Below are 24,299 nucleotides of genomic sequence, written 5' to 3'. Positions count from 1 at the left end.
ACCCAGCAGATCTCCTGGGCGACTGGCAATCACCTGCTGCTGGGTTGGCTGGACAGGGACATTGTTGGGGATGGCTTCCTCTAGTCTCTGAACAAGGGCCTCCTGCAATTCCCTTGTTCGACTTTCAGTGTCTGATGATCGCTGCATGAACTCCCCAGCTTCACTTTCAGCTGTGGGTCGAGGATCATGGTGATCCAGATGTCTGTATCACCATGCCTGTGCAGATAATGCAGCATGTGCGCTGCTATGGGGAAGATGTACGCCACGTTAGCCACATCTTTGTCATCCACCCTGAGACCTGTCCTCATCTGCCTGCTGAATCTGAGTATCATCCGACCTTCTCCAACTGCCCATCACTGTAGCAGCACTCTGCGGTTCCCCCTCTGCAGCAAGGTTAGGGACCTCCAACTCCTCCTCCACCACCTGCATGTACTCCTCCTCCTCCTCCTGAGAGGTGGACTGTGCAGCTGTCAGCTGATCCAGCTGCTTCCAGCACACCAAACAGGGCCCTGTCCAGCAGGCAAACCATGGGCACCCCCTCGCATAGGGATGTTCGCTCCCGGCTTACCTGGAGGAAGGGAGCCAACACCAGGCACACCTGCCTCATCTGCCCCCAACCCGAAGACGGAATGATCTGCAGGTTTGTGGTGCCGGAGATGTTCTTGTAAACGATGTAGTGGGTGACAGCCCTCCTGTGCTGGGACAGCCACTCCAACATGGAGTTCCAGCGAGTTGGCACATCAATGACAAGATGGAGCTGTGGCCTCGCGCTGCTTCAGGTCAGCCAGGATCACCGAGGCAGTGACAGAGCAGCAGAAATGGCAGTTTTCCATGCTACTTACAGAAGATCCTCCATCCCTGAGTAGGTGCACCACCAGGTTCAGGATGTGGGCCAAACAGGGGACGTGGGTCTACTCTCCCCTGTGGAGGGTGGTCAGCAGGTTTGCACCATTGTCAGACACCACCACACTGACTCTGAGGCCTCAGGGGGTCAGCCGCCTCTGCTCCCATTCCCAGAGGGTGGAGAGAACATTGATGGACATCAGCTTCTGCTTCTCAATGCTGACCATGTCTAGCAGCGCTTGGCAGTGGCGTGGCTTTGCGCTGCTGCTGAGGCGGGCACACTTGCAGGGTGTGCCAGTGGAGGGAACGGGATCAGAGGAGCCTGCTGCATCTCCCTTGAACCCGCAGGGTGGCATCACCAACTGGGCTGCTGTTGTGCCATTTGATGCTGCTGCTGAGGCCTCACCCCCTTCCACCAAGCTGAACCAGTGCGCAGTGAAGGACAGGTAGTGGTCTGTCCCAAACCGGCTGCTTCAAGAGTCCATGGTGACATGGACCTGCTCACCCACCTAATGATCAAGTGCACAGGTCACGTTTGCCACCACAAACTAGTGCCGTGCGGCAGAAGTAGTGGCGGCTGTGGATACGCCACTCTGGGATCCCATACTGCAGGAGCGCACATATTTAACTCCCCTCCTGCACAAGGGAGTATGGCAGGAGCTGGGAGCACATGGCCCGGGCAAGCAACCCGTTCAGCATCTAAATGCGTCTGTGGTCAGCAGGTAGAGGCTTGGTCACACCCAGAAAGCTCTCACTGAGCAGAGTCTGCCACTTTCCTGCACGGAAAGCTGAGGAGGGAGCAGAGGAGGCCACTGAGGACTGGCTGCCCTCACCAGCCTCAATTTCGGGGGGAGCTCTGGAGGGCGCACTGTAGGGAGCAGTGCATTGAGTGCTGCTGCTGGATGAGCAGGAGGGCGGGATGCTGCTGAAGGACGCGCAGTGGTTCTCCTGCTCTGACCATCAGCAGCTCCCTTCAGCCTCTCAAACTCCCTAACATGGTGGCTCCTCAAGTGGGTCTGGAGGCCTGAAGTACCCATCTTGGAATGATGAGAGGGGCTTTGCAGGTGTGATTCAGACCCCGCTGCAGGCAAATAGATCAGCAGGGCTTCCAGGCAACCGGTATTGTTTAAAAGGAAATAAAGGAAATAAATATGGCAGCTTCCATATACCATTCACTACGGTTGTCCTTAAAAAAAATTGAGTAATTTTCACTCCTTTAATTAATTTGCCTATAACATTATTACTACTTATCACGACTAAACAATCTATATCTTTTTTTTTTTACCACCAATTAGGCTTTCTTTGGGGGGTACTTTTTGCTAAGAATTATTTTATTCTAAATGTGTTTTAAAAGGAAAAATTAGGAAAAAAAAGGTAAAAATTCATTATAGTTTAAAAATAATGTTACTGTAATTAAAACCCACACATTTTATTTGTCCCAGTTATTGCAATGTTTAAAATTCCCCAGTACAATGTACGGCGCCAATCTTCTATTTGGAAATAAAGGTGCATTTTTTTCACTTTTGAGTCCATCCCTAATTACAAGCCCATAATTTATACAGTAACAGTAATATACCCTCTTGCCAAACATATTAAAGAGTTCATGCCCTAAGGTAACTATTATATATATATATATACATATATATATATATATATATATATATATATATATATATATATATATATATATATACACACACACACACATATATATATATATATATATATATATATATATATATATATTTTTTTTTTTACAAAAAAAATTTAACTTTTGGGGAGTGTGGGAGGTAAGGGGTTAATTTTAAATGTAAGAAAAAGTCTGTTAATGGCAAAAAAAAAAAGTTTTTGATGTAATTTTACTATTTGGCCACAAGATGTCCTTGTGCATAATTTTCCTATGCATAGTATCACTACGCAAATCACTATATAACTACGAGGAAGTAATGCGTGGACACGCAAGTTTTGGCTTTTGTGAATGACGGCGCTGTCTCATGGATGGCAGTGGTCATTCACACGGGGACTTAGATCAATCATTGGGAAGTGTGAACCTATTCATTGATCTCCCAGCTAACACTTAGCAGTGGTAATGAGTGCGGGGGGAAGACATGGGGGGGGGGGGGGGTCGGAGGGAGTGTGAACGCGTGGCGGGATTATGGGATTTTTCAGGGGCGTAGATACTCGTCATGGAGGAGAAGTGGTTAAGCAAGTTTTCTTTAAAGGAAACTATTGATCCTGAGCCCCTGGCCTTTGTTTCCAAGTAAACGCCAGGTCTGGTGATTAGAGATGCTTCGAACCTCAGATTTTGGGTTCGCGGACCACGGACACGAACTTCCGCAAAATTCTGCGGACCAGCGAACCGCAATAGACTTCAATGGGCAGGCGAACTTTGAAAACTACAAACACTGTTTTTGGCCAAGTGATGGAAAAGATGTTTCAAGGGGTCTAACACCTGGAGGGGGGCATGGCGGAGTGGGATACTCGCCAAAAGTCCCGGGGAAAATTACAGATTTGACACAGGGTAGGATTATAATCCCTAAAGGGCAGAAATCACATTGCATCCTTAAATTGGAGGCATAAAGTGCTTGAAAACATCTTGCGTGTGTAGACATGGATCAGCAGGTAGTTTAAAGAGACACTGAAGCGAGAATAATTCTCGCTTCAGAGCTCATAGAATGCCGCTATCCCTAAAAAGGGGGTCCCTTCATCCCCCCCCCCCCCCCGCAAAATCAACGACCAAATTGGTCAGCGGCGGTTAGCCCTGCCTCAATCAGGAAGAGATCCCCGGCTGCACGGAGCGGATTTCGGGGGTAAGGGACCCCCGTTTAGCCGCGGGATAGCTGCGTTTTAGTAGGAGCACGCGCTAACTATGAGCTCTGAAGCGAGATGTATTCTCGCTTCAGTGTCTCTTTAAGGGTGCATACACACATCAGACCATAGTCTTTGGAAAATGAAAGATATCAGACCAATTTTACCCCCTTCCATGTAGTATGAGAGCCATACTCTACACAGTCTATTCTATGGAGCTGAACTCCCCATCAGACAGAAATCTTTGCAAGATGCTGCACACAAAGATGCTGTACAGACACAAAAGATCAGTATCTGCAAAAGATCTGTTCCTGCCAAAAATCCGTTCCTGCAAAATGCATTCATAGTCTATGAGATCTGCAGATCCTCATACACACCTTGTTTAACTGACATTCATCTGCAGATCAGATCCACCAGGATGGATTTTCAGATCTGCAGATGATTGTCTGATCTGCAGATGAATGTCAGTTAAACAAGGTGTGTATGATGATCTGCAGATCTCATAGACTATGAATGCATTTTGCAGGAACGGATCTTTTGCAGGAACGGATCTTTTGCAGATACTGATCTTTTCAATGTGTACAGCATCTTGCAAAGATTTTATCTGATGGGGAGTTCAGCTCAATAGAATAGACTGTGTAGGTATGGCTCTCATACTACATGGAAGGGGGTCAAATTGGTCTGTGATCTTTCATTTTCCAAAGACTATGGTCTGATGTGTGTATGAGCCTTAAGTAGTGTAAGTGTGTACTGTTTCACACTGACAGACCAAACTCACTGTGTAACGCACCTTCGCAAAGGATTGTCATTAGTTGACACTCCCAGGACATAACATGTCAGTCCTCTGGGCTGCAATGTTTGTGTAGTGATAGCTGTGCTCGTGCGCACGTCGGTGAGAGTGCAGGCCAGGAAGATGAAAATTGAAAAATACTTTTTTTTGATAGATTGAAAATTGAAGAGTTATTTATCAAAAATTCTACAGTTTTTTTTTCCTGATGTTACTTTGATAACACTGGTAATTCCAGAGCTAATACCTGCTGATGAGAGCGGACCTGTACGGTGCCATAAAGAACTTGTGCTGTATACAAACACCTGTGTCTTCTCAGGTTGTAGTATCTGTTTTGATCAGTTTCAGGGAAAGGTAGGTTATTGAAAAAAAAAAATATTTTGAAAGTTATTTGTGGATAGATTTGTTATTTATAACAAAGTAAGAAATACAAATTTATTTATAAAAGATTTCAAGGTAATAAAATAATTCTAACTGATAATTTTCAAAAAAGTAAAGAAAGCGAGCAGGTGTCAGACTGGCAGCAGCAGTCCTGCTTGCCGTTCGTGGTGGGGGTGGAGTCACACAACTCCAATGCAGAGCCACGCAGTGGAGACTCGCAAGCAATGGAACACTTCTCGGCTTTTTGGCTGAGATCAAGTGTAGTATCGGTTTTGATAAGTTTTAGTGAAAGGGAGGGTACTGAAAAAAAATATTTTGAAAGTTATTTATGGTTATGCATAGATTTGTTATTTATTATAACAAAGTAAGAAATACAAATGTATTTATAAAAAAAAAAAAAAACTAGTTAAAGAGAACCAGAGACGAAGCACCCTCATGTATTTTATTACATTTATCAGTGGGAACATGACAGTAAACACCTACCCTGCTTTTAGTTTTATTCTTCTCAGTCTAATCTATCTGTTATCAACTGTGATAAGAATCCACCGACTGGCTCAGTCTAGGTTTGACCTGGAATCATTATAGCTGAGTCACTCTTCTGTGTAGTCTTTTCAAGCCCAAGCCTGCCCCCTTCTGGCCCCCTACTCAGAGCTGTTGACATGGGAGGGGCTGCTGCTGCCCAGAAAGAAGCTCTGAAACAGACAAGTTTATCTGTGCGCATTGTGCAGCCAGTCATTATCTACTGTATGCAGTTTCATTTCTATGGGAGACACTTCCTACAGGCAGCCACACAGCATACCAGAATAATAGTTGAAAGCAGACAGATGAAAGGCTGCAGCAGCCCTGCTTGTCTATAGTCTCATAGAGCCTAGGCAGCACATCCAGAACAGTTTATAACCTGGAAGCAGAAGAGATATGAGCCGGCGGCCATATTGGATATTTCCTGGAGCAATAATGGATAAAAAACAGTCAAAAAGGCACAGCAGAGTGGCGAAATTATCAGGTAGAGCATTTATTCTTTACAAGTTATCAACGGATATGTTTATTTTGTGTGAATCGTTCATCTCTGGTTCCCTTTAAAGAATAATTCTAGTTTCAATGATCATTTTTCTGCTCTCCCACCATGTCAGGCAAGGATGTGGCATTCCCACTCACTATATATGTGTAATGAACACTGCAAACCTCAGCCCTGACCATCTACAAAGGCTGACTGTCAAATTGTTCCACATGTTTGCTGTGGTGTAGCTAAGGAGCTGGGGGCCCCGATGCAAGTTTTACAATGGGGCCCCCCCAAGCACTCTATACATAACAATTGATACGGTGCACCAAAACCTACCAATGGCAACTACAGTGTCAGAGGTGCAAGAAGGGGATGGGGAACAGCTTGTTAATGATTACTACTATTCAAAGTATCTATAGAAGTCATTATTATGAGCACAGGACCAATAGAGAGACAGAGGTGAGGGGATGGTGTCTGGGTCTTACAGGGGCCTGGGGGGAGGAGCCAGAACCATCGCTTCCCGCCAAGAACATGACAGAGGTGAGTGGATGGTGTCCGGGGCTTACAGGGGGGGGGGGGGGTGCCAGAACCATCGCTGCCCGCCAAGAACATGACAGGGGTGAGGGGATGGTGTCTGGGACTTACAGGGGGGAGGGGGAGGAGCCAGAACCATCGCTGCCCGCCAAGAACATGACAGAGGTGAGGGGATAGTGTCTGGGGCTTACAGGGGGGGGAGGAGCCAGAACCATCACTGCCCGCCAAGAACATGACAGAGGTGAGGAGATGGTGTCTGGGGCTTACAGGGAGGAGGAGCCAGAACCATCGCTGCCCACCAAGAACATGACAAAGGTGAGGGGATGGTGTCTGGGGCTTACAGGGGGGAGGAGCCAGAACCATCGCTGCCCGCCAAGAACATGACAGAGGTGAGGAGATGGTGTCTGGGGCTTACAGGGGGGAGGAGCCAGAACCATTGCTGCTCGCCAAGAACAGGACAGAGGTGAGGAGATGGTGTCTGGGGCTTACAGGGGGGAGGAGCCAGAACCATCGCTGCTCGCCAAGAACAGGACAGAGGTGAGGAGATGGTGTCTGGGGCTTACAGGGGGGGGGAGGGGGTAGGAGCCAGAACCATCGCTGCCCGCCAAGAACATGACAGGGGTGAGGGGATGGTGTCTGGGGCTTACAGGGGGGGGAGGAGCCAGAACCATCGCTGCCCGCCAAGAACATGACAGAGGTGAGGGGATGGTGTCTGGGGCTTACAGGGGGGGGAGGAGCCAGAACCATCACTGCCCGCCAAGAACATGACAGAGGTGAGGAGATGGTGTCTGGGGCTTACAGGGGGGAGGAGCCAGAACCATCACTGCCCACCAAGAACATGACAGAGGTGAGGGGATGGTGTCTAGGGCTTACAGGGGGGGGGGGGGGGGGGAGGAGCCAGAACCATCGCTGCCCGCCAAGAACATGACAGAGGTGAGGAGATGGTGTCTGGGGCTTACAGGGGGGGGGGGGGGAGGAGCACACACTCTAGCACTCTCCACACTCTGAACACAGTTAAAAAAGGTTCCTTTGGCTTTCTATTAAACGCCAAGTAAACTCCCAACAGGCACACAATGGCCTCATGTCACTAAGCTTTATCACTTTACCAAACGTTTGATAATTTACCTCATGGGTAAAATCTAATTTTGAATTCACTAAGATGTTATAGATTTAGCTAATGTTTTATCGATAAAACGTTCAATAAATCTATAACACTTTAATGAATTCAAAATTAGATTTTACCCATGAGGTAAATTTTCAAACGTTTGATAAAGCTCAGTGAAGTGAGGCCATTATATGGTAGCAGAGCGTACAACCAGCCAATGCCCCAACCTGGGAAATGACTGACGTACGCTAGGGACCAACGCTTACAAACGCATGCAAATGACAGAACAGCGTTTTTTTGAACCAATATTCTTGCTATTTATTCTTTCTTTGTCGTCTCTCCAATTCGCGGACAAGACAAATAGATAAAAAGACCAAACTTCCACTTCACATAAATAGACTGCCTGACACGTGTTTTGCAGGCAGCAGCCGCTTCCTCGGAGGCACATCGTATACAAACATCCGTAGATCTACGTCAGGTAACACCACAATCTGGAGTTTCAGAAAAAGACTGCACTCAGTGACGATCCCTATGGCTAAACCATTTCCCACACCCAACACAAATGTCTCACAAGCTATGATTTATGCTCAAAACATTTCCCACACTCAGCTCAAGAATAGAGCTTCTCACCAATGTGAGATCTTTCATGTGCGACAAGCTGTGATTTCTGTATGAAACATTTCCCACACTCAGCACATGAATAGGGTTTCTCACCAGTGTGAGTTCTCTCATGACTGACAAGATGTGATTTACACAGAAAACATTTCCCACACTCAGCACAGGAATAGTGCTTCTCACCACTGTGAGACCTCTCATGTACAACAAGGTTTCCTTTCTGTCCAAAACATTTCCCACACTCTGCACATGAATAGGGCTTCTCACCAGTGTGAGATCTCTCATGTAAGACAAGGCTTCTTTTCCCTCCAAATCGTTTCCCACACTCAGCACACGAATAGGGCTTCTCACCAGTGTGACATCTCTCATGCACAACAAGATGTGATTTCCATACAAAACATTTCCCACACTCGGCACATACATAGGGCTTCTCACCAGTGTGAGATCTCTCATGTATGACAAGCTGTGATTTATATACAAAACCTTTCCCACAGTCAGCACATACATAGGGCTTCTCACCAGTGTGAGATCTCTCATGGATGACCAGGCTTCTTTTTTGCCCAAAACATTTCCCACACTCAGCACATGAATAGGGCTTTTCACCAGTGTGACATTTTTTATGTGCGACAAGCAGTTTTTTATACCCAAAACATTTCCCACACTCAGCACACGAATAGGGCTTTTCACCAGTGTGAGATCTCTCATGAACAACAAGATGTGATTTCCATACAAACCACTTTCCACATTCAGCACAGGAATAGGGCTTCTCACCAGGGTGAGTTCTCTTATGAGTGACAAGGTGTGCTATCTGTACAAAACATTTCCCACACTCGGCACATACATAGGGCTTCTCCCCAGTGTGAGATCTCTCATGGATGACAAGCTGTGATTTATATACAAAACCTTTCCCACACTCGGCACATACATAGGGCTTCTCCCCAGTGTGAGATCTCTCATGGATGACAAGCTGTGATTTATATACAAAACCTTTCCCACACTCGGCACATACATAGGGCTTCTCACCAGTGTGAGATCTCTCATGTGTGACCAGGCTTCTTTTTTGCCCAAAACATTTCCCACATTCAGCACATGAATAGGGCTTTTCACCAGTGTGACATTTTTTATGTGCGACAAGCAGTTTTTTATACCCAAAACATTTCCCACACTCAGCACACGAATAGGGCTTCTCACCAGTGTGAGATCTCTCATGTATGACAAGTTCTGTTTTCCGTCCAAAACATTTCCCACACTCGGCACATGAAAAGGGCTTCTCACCAGTGTGAGCTCTCTCATGCATGACAAGTTCTGTTTTCCGTCTAAAACATTTCCCACACTCGGCACATGAAAAGGGCTTCTCACCAGTGTGAGATCTCTCATGACTGACTAGATTTGATTTCTGTACATAACATTTCCCACACTCAGCACATGAATAGGGCTTCTCACCAGTGTGAGTTCTTTCATGACTGTCAAGACTTGATTTATGACCAAAACATTTCCCACACTCAGCACATGAATAGGGCTTCTCACCAGTGTGAGACCTCTCATGTCTGACAAGATTTGATTTAAGACCAAAACATTTCCCACACTCAGCACATGAATAGGGCTTCTCACCAGTGTGAGATCTTTCATGATCGTCAAGACTTGATTTAAGACCAAAACATTTCCCACACTCAGCACATGAATATGGCTTCTCACCAGTGTGAGATCTCTCATGTCTGACAAGATGTGATTGCCATACAAAACATTTCCCACACGTGGAACAGGAATAGGGCCCTCCAGCAGGGGGAGAGCTGTGCTGGGTATGAGGCCCCTCGGGGTTAGAGAGGTGAAGGGAGTCTGGGGGAATATTTGGGGTCACCAGGATATCTGCAGGAGACTCTTGTCCAGTGACATCATCATCCGTTGTACAGTCTGTGGATACAGAGAGACGAGTCTCTGAGAGGTTCCTGATGCCGGGACTCCGCCCTGCAAATAGAGAAATATCATCACTTCCTGTTAGAGAATTCGGAGGGGGGTCACTGAGCTGCTGAGAATTCCAAGTTGATGCAAAGTTGATGCAAAAATGCTGATTAGAAATGGACCAGATACAGCAGTTGCATAGCTTTGCATATAATTAGCATACAATTTGTACAATCTCTGAGATATTGGCATGTCCCTAACCATCACTAGTTATCAGCCTGACAGAGAACTGCAGAAGGTTGTGCTCATTACAGGCGGCCAATCACAGGACAATAACTCACTGCTGCTAGGAATTCAGCCAATCCAATGCATTTCCTGACAAATCTGATTATCTGCAAACACAATCAGGAATGATACAACAGTGATTTCTCCAACAGAAAGAGGTCAGAAGCAGCGACACTGAACATTACAGCAAACGTTATTATGTACACAGCATGAAAACAATATAATATAATGTATGAGTATAATAAGAACACTTAAAAAATGCAGTCAGTTTATTTAAGATGATGACTATTAGATAAATATCCAGGTGAATGGACTGCGGAGCAGGAATAAAGATACACCTGAGTGATTCCCAGGAAGACACCCCACCACCAGGAGGAAACCCGGGCCCTACAGTGACAATAGGAGAAAAAGGTGCCATGCATAAATGTTGAGCATAAAAACGTTTTGATGATTGGAAATATTCCACAGAAGTGCCTGTCCTGCCAAGCAGGTCACTTATAGCAGCGTGCAATGTGCAAACACTTCTCATGACATCCTAACATTCATCGTCAGATAAAATAACAAGTGTTACCAGCCCAGGGCCGGATTGTACTCCTTACAGCCCAAGGCCACTGTCAGCAGCCGCCCCCTCCAGTATAGGTAGCCAGATGACCCCTCCCCCCTCCAGTATAGGTAGCCAGATGACTCCTCCCCCTCCAGTATAGATAGCTAGATGACCCCTCCCCTCCAGTATAGGTAGTCAGATGACCCCTCCCCTCCAGTATAACTAGCCAAATGACTCCTCCCCCCTCCAGTATAGGTAGCCAGATGACCCCTCCCCCCTCCAGTATAGGTAGCCAGATGACCCCTCCCCCTCCAGTATAGGTAGCCAGATGACTCCTCCCCCTCCAGTATAGATAGCTAGATGACCCCTCCCCCTCCAGTATAGGTAGTCAGATAACCCCTCCCCCTCCAGTATAACTAGCCAGATGACTCCTCCCCCTCCAGCATAGGTAGCCAGATGACCCCTACCCCCTCCAGTATAGCTAGCCAGATGACCCCTCCCCCTCCAGTATAACTACCCAGATGACTCCTCCCCCCTCCAGTATAGCTAGCCAGATGACCCCTCCCCCTCCAGTATAGGTAGCAAGATGACCCCTCCCCCTCCAGTATAACTAGCCAGATGACTCCTCCCCCCTCCAGTATAGGTAGCCAGATGACACCTTCCCCCTCCAGTATAGCTAGCCAGATGACCCCTCCCCCTCCAGTATAACTAGCCAGATGACCCCTCCCCCCTCCAGTATAGGTAGCCAGATGACCCCTCCCCGCTCCAGTATAGCTAGCCAGATGACCCCTCCCCCTCCAGTATAACTAGCCAGATGACTCCTCCCCCCTCCAGTATAGGTAGCCAGATGACCCCTCCCCCTCCAGTATAGGTAGCCAGATGACCCCTCCCCCTCCAGTATAGGTAGATAGATGACCCCTCCCCCTCCATTATAACTAGCCAGATGACCCCTCCCCCTCCAGAATAGCTAGCCAGATAACCCTTCCAGTATAGATAGCCAGATGACCCCTCCCACCCTCCAGTATAGATAGCTAGATGACCCTTCCAGTATAGATAGCCAGATGACCCCTCCCCCTTTAGTATAGGTAGCCAGATGATCCCTCCAGTATAGACAGATTACCCCTCCAGTATAGGTAGCAAGATGACCCCTCCCCTCCCTTCAATATAGGTAACCAGGTGACCCCTCCCCCTTCAGTATAGGTAGCCTGATGTCCTCCCTCCCTTCAGTATAGGTAGCCAGATGACCCACCCCCTCCCTTCAGTATAGGTAGCCAGATGACCCTCCTCCCCTCCCTTCAGTATAGATAGCCAGGTGACCCCTCCCCCCTCTCCTCTAGTTTAGATAGACTTAAAATCCCCCTTCCCTCATGTATAGGCATCCTGATGGCCCCTCCCCCTTTTAGTATAGGTGGCCAGATCACCCCCCTCTAATTTAGATAGATGCCCCCCCCCTCCCTCTAGTATAAGCCACCAGATGAGTCTTTCCCCCCTTCCGTATAGATAGCCTGATTACCCCCCCCCCCTTCCACACCAAATCCACTGCGCTCTAATCAAAAGGGCCTTCCATAGAAGTCACGTTAAGCTTCCCAAGAGTGTTGCTCCTATCTTACTCTGGGATATCAGTAAGTGCGCTGTAGAAAACTGAAAAAGGAGCGCTCTCTGGTGCATTCACTTTTTAATGTGCCTCTTCTTAAAAGGTAGAATAAAACGTACAATGTTCAAATAAAAAAGTGCGCTCGTCACACTATAAAGTGTACATCACCGCGTACTTCAGTTGTTAACACCGCTCTGCGCGCCTCCACATTGTGGCCAATAGTGAGGGGAACCCTAGGATTTCCAGCTCCAGCGGGGAAACCTCGGCAACTGCCCTGTGCCTATTACGTCATGACGCGTTTCGGCATTCCACGCCTTCGTCAGACGATGCAATGGAGCAGGAGACGCATATAAATCGGCGTCCGGTTGCCCAGCAACAGCCACCCATACTAAGAGACGGTTGCGCTAGGTCAAAAGGGATGGGAGTGTAGGCATGCACGGATTGGCAGCAAGTGTAGGAGGAGGCAGTCCGATGGTGTCGCTTGGCAACCTTCAGCGTCCTCCCCACACTTCTATAAGGGCGGCGGTAGTGTTCCGTATAGTAGCGCAATGGGTAAAAGCACTACGAGGGCCGCAAAGGGACAAAAAATATATATATATATAAAGGCTTGTAGCTGCCGTGAATGGCAAAGGAAAAGTGGTATAACTCCAAGTATAAAAATATAAAAAATATATATATAAAATTATATAAAAATGTATATATGTGTGACCTGCATTACTGCCAAGCAGGGTCCCCGTACTATTGCTCACAGCTTACATGTAAATTATTACACATGAATAAATAAACACTACTAAGAAATAACAACAATAAGATAAAAAAATACATTCAATATGATAATCCAATTAGCAAACACTTATTTATGTACAAATACGCAATACAACCTCTACGCTTTGCTGGAGAAGTTTCCTGCAATAAGGTAAAAAAGGGGCGTTCTAACACCTATATTAAAATGCATCCTTCTATGGAAAGGCTAGAGAGGGTGTATCAGTATACTATCAGGCAATTGTTGGGGAAAAGGAGAGAACCACAAGCCCTTGTGGTAAACCTCTATACTAGAGCTATCAGGGTGCAATAAACAGAAGGGGCACCTCTCCTGATGCCCAGGGAACAATATGGGCACCAATATAGAAGCAGGGGAGGTACAGAGGATCTGTGGCAACCATCAGCAAGAACCCATTTGGGTGTCACCAAAGGGACAGAACAAGAAGGAGGAGAGGGGATCTGCTGTGGCTGTAACTGCGGCACTTACTATATGGCCCTCAAATGGAAGGGGGGGAAAGGGGGGGGGGGGGGAAAGGGACTGGATGTTGTATGGCCTCACTATTAGATGTATGTGGCAACCCCTAGCCCTTCATTCAATCCGACTGGGGTTAGAGAATTAAATTTAAAAATCCCAAAGGATTCACGTTCACACAGCTTCTTAAATCTTAGCCCTTTAAGGTTTTTTTGGGATCACCTCTATTCCCATCTCAGGGCCCATTTCCACTATCGCGAATTCGCATAGCCAATACGTCCATTCGCATGGACTGTTTCCACTTGTCAGGATTTCTGAGCGTTTTCGTCCGCGGTAAAAATTCGCATGGCAGAGCCATCAGTATTCGCATACCGCATACCGCTATGCGGGTGTATGTGAATTTTCATGCGCATGGAATCAATGAAAAAGCACACAGGCACTGCCATGGTTAAATTTGCATACCACGTCATTCATGAGAATTCGCGTGAAAATTCGCATACAACCGCACGCGAAGTTCGCATCTGCATGCAAATTTTTACCGCGGCAATTCGCACCGCACAAGTGGAAACGGGCCCTCAGACTATCAGCCTGTCCCTCATGGGCCTCCTGAAAGTGTCTGGAGACTGTATGTTTCACACATCCATCCTCTATTTCTCTTCTATGCTCCCCCAGTCTTTGCCGCAGGGGCCTTGTAGTTCTACCCACATAAATTTGTTCGGACATCCACATGACAATAGACAACAGAAGAGGAGCCGCAGTTAATAAATTCTTTCACCTTCACTGTATCTCCATTACCGTCACAGATTTCTGGGATACGACGCTGAATGTATCTACAACACCCACATCGCTTTTTATTACATCTAAAATTTCCCACTAACTGTGGGAAAAAAGGAAGAAAGATTAGATAGAGTAGATCCTTCTTGTTGGCGATTACTAATATTACTTGGTGCAAGTTTATTTTTGATCGATCTAGACGTTTTAAAAATAACTTCTGGGTTGTCAGGTAGCTCCTCTTTCAAAAATGAGTCCTGCAGTACAATATGCCAGTTTTTCTTTACAATATTTTTAATTTTAATTCCACTTTTGTAATAAGTAGTGACAAATGAAGGACCTCTTATTATTTCCACGTTTTGAGCTTACTAGATGACAGGTATTCTTTTTTTTTCTTTAGGCCTCGTTTCCACTATCGCGAATCCGCATGCGTCTTGCGTATGCGGATTCGCATAGACCAGTGGTTCCCAACCTTTTTGGAGTCGTGACACATCAAACCAAACGTTCAGATCTCCGTGAAACGTAGACTAAATGCATGTAATGAGAGACAGCATTTCCCCACTAAATGCACATAAGAGACAGCGTTTCACCTGTAAATGCAGGTAATGACAGACAGCCTTTCACCAGTAAATGCACGTAATGAGAGACAGCGTTTCCCCAGTAAATGCACATAATAAGAGACAGCTTTTCACCAGTAAATGCACATAATAAGAGACAGCTTTTCACCAGTAAATGCACATAAGAGACCTCTTTTCACCAGTAAATGCACATAATAAGAGACAGCTTTTCACCAGTAAATGCACATAATGACAAACAGCCAGTTGTCCCCAGTATATGTAGCCAGGGATATATGTGCCCTGTATATGTAGCCAGGGGTATATGTGCCCAGTATATGTAGCCAGGGGTATATGTGCCCAGTATATGTAGCCAGGGGTATATGTGCCCAGTATATGTAGCCAGGGGTATATGTGCCCAGTATATGTAGCCAGAGGTATATGTGCCCAGTATATGTAGCCAGGGGTATATGTAGCCAGGGGTATATGTCCCCAGTATATGTAGCCAGGGGTATATGTCCCCAGTATATGTAGCCAGGGGTATATGAGCCCAGTATATGTAGCCAGAGGTATATGTGCCCAGTATATGTAGCCAGAGGTATATGTACCCAGTATATGTAGCCAGAGGTATATGTGCCCAGTATATGTAGCCAGAGGTATATGTGCCCAGTATATGTAGCCAGGGGTATATGTGCCCAGTATATGTAGCCAGGGGTATATGTCCCCATTATATGTAGCCAGGGGCATATGTGCCCAGTATATGTAGCCAGAGGTATATGTGCCCAGTATATGTAGCCAGGGGTATATGTGCCCAGTATATGTAGCCAGGGGTATATGTGCCCAGTATATGTAGCCAGGGGTATATGTGCCCAGTATATGTAGCCAGGGGTATATGTGCCCAGTTTAAGTATCAAGGGGTATATGTTCCCAGTATATGTAGCCAGAGGTATATGTGCCCAGTATATGTAGCCAGAGGTATATGTGCCCAGTATATGTAGCCAGGGGTATATGTGCCCAGTATATGTAGCCAGGGATATATGTGCCCAGTATATGTAGCCAGGGGTATATGTCCCCAGTATATGTAGGCAGGTGTATATGTCCCCGGTATATGTCCCCAGTATATGTAGCTGGGGTATATGTGCCCAGTATATGTAGGCAGGAGTATATGTCCCCAGTATATGTAGGCAGGGGTATATGTCCCCAGTATATGTAGGCAGGTGTATATGTCCCCGGTATATGTCCCCAGTATATGTAGCCAGAGGTATATGTGCCCAGTATATGTAGCCAGGGATATATGTGCCCAATATATGTAGCCAGGTGCCCCCCCCCAGGAGAAGAGAGCGAGGGAAGGAGAGCGGCACCTCAGGGTGCTCTCCCTCCCTCGCTCTCTCCTCCGGAACGAAGTGCGGTGGCTGGCAGAGGGGCGGAACTTACCTTCCGTGTCTCCGTCTGGTCTCGTCGCCGCCGCGGGATGATTTGCCACTACTCTGGCCTGATCCAGACCAGAGCAGCGGCTGCAGAACCAGAACTTCCGGCCAAGCGCCGCCACACTCAGTATCGGAGGGGAGAGCGAGGGAGGCAGAGCACCCTAAGGTGAGAGAAGGTGGGGAGATGGCCCCCTTCTCCGCCGCTGCCCACAGCTCTCCCTCCACTGCGCTGCTCCCCTCCGAGAGAGCCACGACACATGTATGTGTCGCGGCACATGGGTTGGGAACCACTGGCATAGACAATATAAGTGAATGGGCCTGTTTCCACTTATGCGTCTGCGGGAGCGTTTTATTGTGCGGAGAAAATCTGCACGGAACACCCTGCAGAATTCGCCTGCGTGTGGAATGCAGGCGAATCGCACACAATGTATTTAATAGGGAAATCGCATGCGTTTTCCCCATGCGTTTTTCGCCGCGAATTCGCATAGGTACCAATGTAAATTCACACAGGCAGTGACATGGTTAAAATCGCATATACCCTCACCTATGCGAATTCGCATGCGAATTCGCGGCAAAAAACGCATGCGGAATCGCATCCGCATGCGATTTCCTCAGCGGTGGAATCCAGGCGATTCCACACCGCAATAGTGGAAACGAGCCCTGACTCTTATCTTTACCTCCACTCCTAAACTCATCTATCACGCTGGAATAAAATTTCCCTTCATATCCCTTCTGCAAAAACGTATTAGCAAGAACCCTGCTTTGTTCGTCAAAATCCTTGTTCAGTGAACAATTCCTCTCAGTCGACAAAACTGGCTTTTCGGTACATTATAAATCCATCTCGGATGGTGACAGCTTGACACATGCAAGTAAGAGTTCCCAGCTGTTGGCTTAAAGTGTGTCTTAGAGACTGTATACATTTATTTAAGTTATCAGCCATTAAGGTAAGATCCAAAAATACAATATTTCCATTATCTATTATGTGGGTAAACAACAGATTGAAACTATTATTATTATAGTATTCTGCAAAGCTGTTGAACTCTTCCTTCTTACCATCCCAAATAATCAATATATCGTCGATAAATCTAGTATAAAATACCAGGGCTGTGGAGTCGGTACAAAAATCTTCCGACTCCTCAGTTTATGAAACCACGACTCCGACTCCAACTTCGACTCTGGGTACCCAAAATGGCTCCGACTCCGACTCCTTAGTATAATACTTAACAGGACTGTGGAATTTGTACAAAAATCATCTGACTCAGACTCCTCAGTTTATGAAACCAACGACTCCGACTCCGCGTGCCCAAAATTGCCCCGACTCCGATTCCACAGCCCTGTAAAATACGACATGCTTTTCGAACGGATTATCACCCCAAATATACGTTTTCTCCCAGAATGCCATATATAAATTGGCAAAACTTGGGGCAAATCCTGCCCCCATGGACGTGCCACAGGTCTGTAAATAAATGGAATTCATAAAAGAAAAATAATTGTGAGCTAGAGCAAACCTGAGCAGGTCAATAACAAAATGGATCTGCTCTGGTAAGAGGTCTTGATAGACCCCAAGGAAATAACCTGCCGCCTCCGTATACACGTGTATAATGATGTCACATCGAGGGATGCCCAGCAATAGCTATCCTCCCACCTGTAATCAGAAAGTAAATCAAGCACATGCTGGGAATCCCTAGTGTAGGCCTCCATGCTCACCACACATGGCTGCAAATAATGATCTATATATGATGAAATATTTTCAAGCAACCCCCCATTACAGCTACTATAGATCTTCCCGGTGGTGTTCCACGCGACACCATCAGGCTGACTCCTCCCACACTTGCTGCCAATCCGTGCGTGCTTACACTCCCATCCCTTCTGACCCAGCGCGGCCGCCTCTTAGTACAGGTGACTGTTTCTGGGCAACCGGAAAAAGGCGAGGAACGGCAAAATGCGTCATGACGCAATAGGCGCAGGGCAGCTGCCGAGGTTTCCCAGCTGGCGCTGAAAATCCTAGGGTTCCCCTCACTATTGGCCAATTGGTAGAAAAAGGGGGATTTGGGAGAGTGGCACACCCCAGTATATGAGCATATACAGAGTGAATGAAAGCACTATATTCTCACCATACCATCTGTAGTTTCCCTCTGTCTTCCGCTGGGACCTGTGCTCTACGGATCTAAGTGAAGAAAGTACATAGCAAGCGTTTTTGTCAGCTGCTCCCACTTAACAGCCATGCTTTTGGTGTATATGCAGAGCTTCTGTTTGGGTTCAAGGTGCGTTTGTAGTTCCTGGGGGGGCTCAGCGCATCTCTGATGGAGGCCATTCGGAGGCGGCCTGGTGTTGCGCTGATCCACCTTTTGCGTAAGTGAATAAAAAGTGTAGTCCCAATTTTCCAAATGTAGAAAAAGAAAATGACTCTGGGCACCTTCCGTCCTGTGCTTTACTGCAGATGATGGCAGACAGTGTCTGCCATCATCTGCAATAAAGCACAGGACGGAAGGTGCCCGGAGTAATTTTCTTTCTCTCCATTTGGAAAATTTTCCCCTCACTATTGGCCACAGTGTATCACTCTCCGCCACCTTAAACCAGCTCACAAGAGCCAGGACACCCCCCCCCCACGTGCTCACACTCACCCTCTGAACCTCCTATATCCCGGAGGTAGGTATATCAGCATTGGGGGGTTAAGACTCATAAGACAGACCTGTCTTGGAATCCACCAATTGGCAAACACTGAAACTAGAGAGCGCTGATGTAGTGTAAACCCGTACAAATTTAATATATTAAAAAGTATTGTACTCACAAGTATAGGTGGTTAACAAGCGTATCTTAAACAGACGTGGTGCCCGGGTAACCTCTCTGCAAGACGCCGTTACAAGTCCACGTTATCCACACTATCTTGTTCCGTCCTCCGTAATCGTCTCAGCAGTCACGTGCGCCGTAGCTCCGCCCTATGCGTTTCGTCATTCAATGGGGGTGTCCTGGCACTTGTGAGTTGGTTTAAGGTGACGGAGAGTGATACACAGGGAGGTGGTGTTGGAAACAACAGCTGTGTCTGCAGTTTTACGCTATGTTCCCTCTCTCTGTGTTTTTCCATGTACCTGACGTGACAGTTTTGGCCACAAGGAGTGACGGCTTCAGTATAGTTTGGATTCCACTTCAGGAACTGTGGACTGTCTTGGTCTGTCTAATTGACGTTGTTTTAGCACCTGTGTACCTTTAACTGTGAGCGCGGACATTTGTAAAGAGATCATCTATTTATTGTTTATCACAGCAATAGTGTGAACGCGACCCACGTCTTACAGGGTGTGGTTTTAATATTCCTAAGCGCAGTGTAATTTTTAGTATTGTTGTTTCCCTGTATGCCGCCACATCTGCACCTCCTCCAGCAGCTGCTCCATATAGGAATGTTTGTTTGTCACACTGCATATGAATGTTGGTGGTATTTACTGTTTTACTAGAACAGCATTCAAAGGGTTAAACACAGGACATACTATCTTCCCGCGGGGAAAGCTGGACGCATCTGAACTGAAGATAATGTTATCTTGTGTTTACTTAATTGTATCAAGTGAGGAATGTAAACACTTCTCTGACACTTCAGACACTAATAGTCATCATCTTAAATAAAATGACTGCATTTTTAGGTGTTCTTATTATAGTCATACATTATCTCACTAATATTATAAATGCAAAAGTGTGTATGTTTGTTATCACGCAACAATGGCTGAATGCATTTGAATGAAATTTGGCACACACATAGTACATTACCTGGAATAACATATAGGATACTTTTTATCCCCACAACAAAAAAGTGGGCGGAGACAAATACAAATTTCACTGGGAAAATGTAAACTGCACCCATTCTTACACTGTTAATAACAGGGTTCTCAAACTTTGCACAGTTGGTCACTGGGTGACAGATTAATATTCAGAAAAGTGGGTGAAGCCTACAAAAGCCAATCCAAATTCACCTGTTGATTTTCAAAGGGGACTATTTCATTGCTGCCATTCTTGCACTGTTAATGGCACAAGCCTCAAATCTGGTACTAGGTCATTGAGTAGTTGAATAACTGTGTGTTGGGGGGGGTAGAAAACGTGGACGGAGCCAACAGCAGCCAAATACATACCTGGGCAACGCTGGGCCATCAGCTAGTATTATATAGTTTTTACAATGTGTACATAATAACGTTTGCAATAATGTTCAGAGTTGCTCTTTCTGACCTTTTTCTTTTGGGAAAAATCACAGTTGTATAAATGTCAGCCCATTGCACAATGCATGGGTATCAGTGCAGATCTCCCTTGTTTCACAACCAAGAATGATAGTTTAACCACTTCACAACTGAGGGGTTTTACCCCTTGAGCACCAGAGCAATTTTCACCTTTCAGCGCTCCTTCCATTCATTCGTCTATAACTTTATCATTACTTATCACAATGAAATGAACTATATCTTGTTTTTTTTCACCGCCAATTAGGCTTTCTTTAGGTGGGACATAATGCTAAGAATTATTTTATTCTAAATGTGTTTTAATGAGAAAATAGGAAAAAATGTGGGAAAAATTCATTATTTTTCAGTTTTCGGCCATTTTAGTCTTTAAATAATGCATGCTACTGTTATTAAAACCCATGAAATGTATTTGCCCATTTGTCCCGGTTATAAAACCGTTTAAATTATGTCCCGATCACAATGTTTGGCGCCAATATTTTATTTGGAAATAAAGATGCATTTTTTTCAGTTTTGCGTCCATCCCTAATTACAAGCCCATAGTTTATAAAGTAGCCGTGTTATACCCTCTTGACATAAATATTTAAAAAGTTCAGTCCCTAAGGTAACTATTTATGTTTTTTTTTTAATTGTATTTTTTTGTCCCCCCACTGGAGGAGTGTGGGAGGTAATGAGTTAATTTTTAGTGTAAAACTGATGTATTTGTATATGAAAAATGCTTTAGGGTGTAGTTTTACTATTTGGCCACAGTAACTCGTTTATGCGACCTGCAAGCGTAGGAAGTACGCTTGCAGGAAGTGTTATGAGGCTGGGAAACTTTTTTTTTTTTACAATAACCGCGCTGCTTCTCATAGTAGCAGCCGATCATTGCGGGGGCTTAGATCAACGAACAGAAACGTTTTTCCCGTTCATTGATCTCCGGGCGAGCAGGCGTGGGCGTGCACAAGTGAGCGGGAGCGCGGAAAGCAGCGGGAGGTGCGGATATCTCTGTCCCTGGTGTTGACAGGGTGGAAAAAGGGACGCAGATATCCGCACCGCTGGTGGTAAAGTGGTTAAGATCTAATGAGTACATCGCACAACCCTGAATCAACCTAGTCTGTGAGCAGTGCCAGCCACACCAGCAATATACATACACATTTATTCTATATTACTGCTGATTACTCACCTGTTCTGCCCTCTGTAACATTGTCCTCCTCTTTACTTGTCCTCATCATGTCACCCTTATCCATAGACTGCTGATCACTCCTCACATACATCTCTTCTTCTTCCTCTTTACATGTCCTCATCATGTAACCCTTCTCCATAGACTGCTGATCACTCTTCACATATGTCTCTTCTTCTTCCTCTTTACTTGTCCTCATCATGTCACCCTCCTCCATAGACTGCTGATCACTCCTCACATACGTCTCTTCTTCTTCCTCTTTACTTGTCCTCATCACGTCTCCCTCCTCCATAGACTGCTGATCACTCTTCACATATGTCTCTTCTTCTTCCTCTTTACTTGTCCTCATCATGTCACCCTCCTCCATAGACTGCTGATCACTCCTCACATACGTCTCTTCTTCTTCCTCTTTACTTGTCCTCATCATGTCACCCTCCTCCATAGACTGCTGATCACTCCTCACATACGTCTCTTCTTCTTCCTCTTTACTTGTCCCCATCATGTCACCCTCCTCCATAGACTGCTGATCACTCCTCACATATGTCTCTTCTTCTTCCTCTTTACTTGTCCCCATCATGTCTCCCTCCTCCATAGACTGCTGATCACTCCTCACATACGTCTCTTCTTCTTCCTCTTTATATGTTCCCATCATGTCACCCTTCTCCATAGACTGCTGATCACTCCTCACATACATCTCTTCTTCTTCCTCTTTACTTGTCCTCATCATGTCACCCTCCTCCATAGACTGCTGATCACTCCTCACATACGTCTCTTCTTCCTCCTCTTTACTTGTCCTCATCATGTCACCCTCCTCCATAGACTGCTGATCACTCCTCACATACGTCTCTTCTTCTTCCTCTTTAATTTCAACTTTTACATCAATCAGATCTTCATCCTAAATGCGCAAAATGACAGCAAATAATGTTCAAAGTAAGGAATAATATTTAAAAGTTACACAGGAAACTCACACAGTCTGGAGTCTCTGGAGACCTTCAGTCCCACCTACCTGATAATGGTGGGGGATGGTAGCATTTCCTTGTGGACAATCCTGGGAATAAAGAGGACCTGTACATCTCTGTGGTGGGTTTCTGTTACTGGATACATCTGTAGGAAACACACACACAGACTGAATACATTGTCTCTATGTGCTTATCAGATGATGGGGATCTAGGTGGGCAATCCTGGGAATAAAGAGGACCTGTACATCTCTCTGGTGGGTTTCTGTTACTGGATACATCTGTAGGAAACATACACACTGACTGAATACATTGTCTCTATGTGTTTATCAGATGATGGGGATCTAGATGGACAATCCCGGGAATAAAGAGGACCTGTACATCTCTCTGGTGGGTTTCTGTTACTGGATACATCTGTAGGAAACACACACACTGACTGAATACATTGTCTCTATGTGTTTATCAGATGATGTGGGGGGGGGGGGGGGGCTGTATCTAGGTGTACCCCAAGTACTGCTCTCTCCTGTAGGTGTAATGAAAGTCCCCTCTTACCCGGTGATGTGAGGGTCGGCTGATTCTCCATCATGGCGTCCTTGTAGAGGTCCTGCTGTCCTTCTATATACTGCCCCTCCTCCATGGAGAAATAGATGAGACAATGAGCCTCCTTATAGGAACCTGACACACAGAATGATACAGTCACCACCATACAAATCACTAGCTGTCACTGGATACTGCCCCATAATTCCTGGCAATGCTCAACTCACCCCGACAGCAGATCAGTGAGGATGTTGTGGGCTTCTCGTGTCTCTCAGATATCAGGGGGGAGGTGGGGGCACCGTGATGGTCACCAGACTTCACAGAAGGGAGACTCTGTATGGAGAGACTGAAGGTAAGGTCATGTGACTCTCCCAGAATCCTCCTCACCTCTCCAGTGAGGTCTGTGCCCTAAATCGCTATGACAGAAGAAAGTGGCATAATATATCCACATAGTGTGAAAAGACTCCTTACTCACCCCAATATCAATCCTCCCCTCCTGCACTATGTGCTCCTGCTTCATCCCAATGCCTGCCCTCCCCTCCTCCACTATGTGCTCCTGGGGTCTGTAGGATCACCTGGACAAACCTAAGCAGATAGTGACAGTTAGCAGGAATGCCCATCCCCCCTCCTCCCCCAGTACTGTCTCTGCTGGCTGCTACATGCTCACACTGATCACATGGTAATAATGGATGAGGGATAAAGGTAAATCTCTCCCATCACCCCCCACTCCAGCCTCCTCTTTCCCTTACCGTGCTGCAAGGAGCCCCACTTCCGGTCTGTGGCTCTTCCTGACTTCCGCCCGGCTCCTCTATGGTTTCTGGCAGAGGCGAGCCCGCCATCTTGTGGTCAGATATAGGTACTGCAGCTAAATTGATAATGCTGCAAAACTGTACACAGGCTTTTCAATGACGAACTAATAATAAGGAAATGGTGCGGCTACAGGGACTGGAATATGCGGGGCCAGAGCTGAAAATCACCAGGAGTTGCCCCTCAATTAACCGTCAGCGGGGGATAGCCGATCATCTCACACATCTGATGATCCCTGTGCAGAC

At 46.3% G+C, this 24,299-nt stretch overlaps 1 protein-coding gene and 1 pseudogene across 1 annotated transcript in view; one reads left to right on the top strand and one right to left on the bottom strand.

The window, feature by feature from the left end:
• LOC137535511 (zinc finger protein 585A-like) overlaps window positions 1-23,794 on the bottom strand; it is a 49,997-nt gene extending 26,203 nt beyond the window's left edge. The window contains exons 1-6 of the mRNA XM_068257353.1: window positions 23,723-23,794; window positions 23,475-23,580; window positions 23,263-23,385; window positions 22,761-22,858; window positions 21,758-22,649; window positions 8,118-10,038 (exon numbers count right to left, since the gene is read on the bottom strand). Coding sequence (XP_068113454.1) covers window positions 8,118-10,038; window positions 21,758-22,649; window positions 22,761-22,858; window positions 23,263-23,385; window positions 23,475-23,580; window positions 23,723-23,767 — 3,185 coding nt within the window. The 5' untranslated portion in view covers window positions 23,768-23,794. The remainder of the gene's footprint in view (window positions 1-8,117; window positions 10,039-21,757; window positions 22,650-22,760; window positions 22,859-23,262; window positions 23,386-23,474; window positions 23,581-23,722) is intronic.
• On the top strand, window positions 5,048-5,160 carry LOC137537374 (U2 spliceosomal RNA; annotated as a pseudogene).
• Window positions 23,795-24,299: the final 505 nt, after the last annotated feature.

The sequence above is a fragment of the Hyperolius riggenbachi genome, chromosome 10, assembly GCF_040937935.1.
Source record: "Hyperolius riggenbachi isolate aHypRig1 chromosome 10, aHypRig1.pri, whole genome shotgun sequence".
In the NCBI taxonomy this organism is placed as follows: Eukaryota; Metazoa; Chordata; class Amphibia; order Anura; family Hyperoliidae; genus Hyperolius; species Hyperolius riggenbachi.
This window is presented reverse-complemented; position numbering and strand designations above follow the sequence as displayed.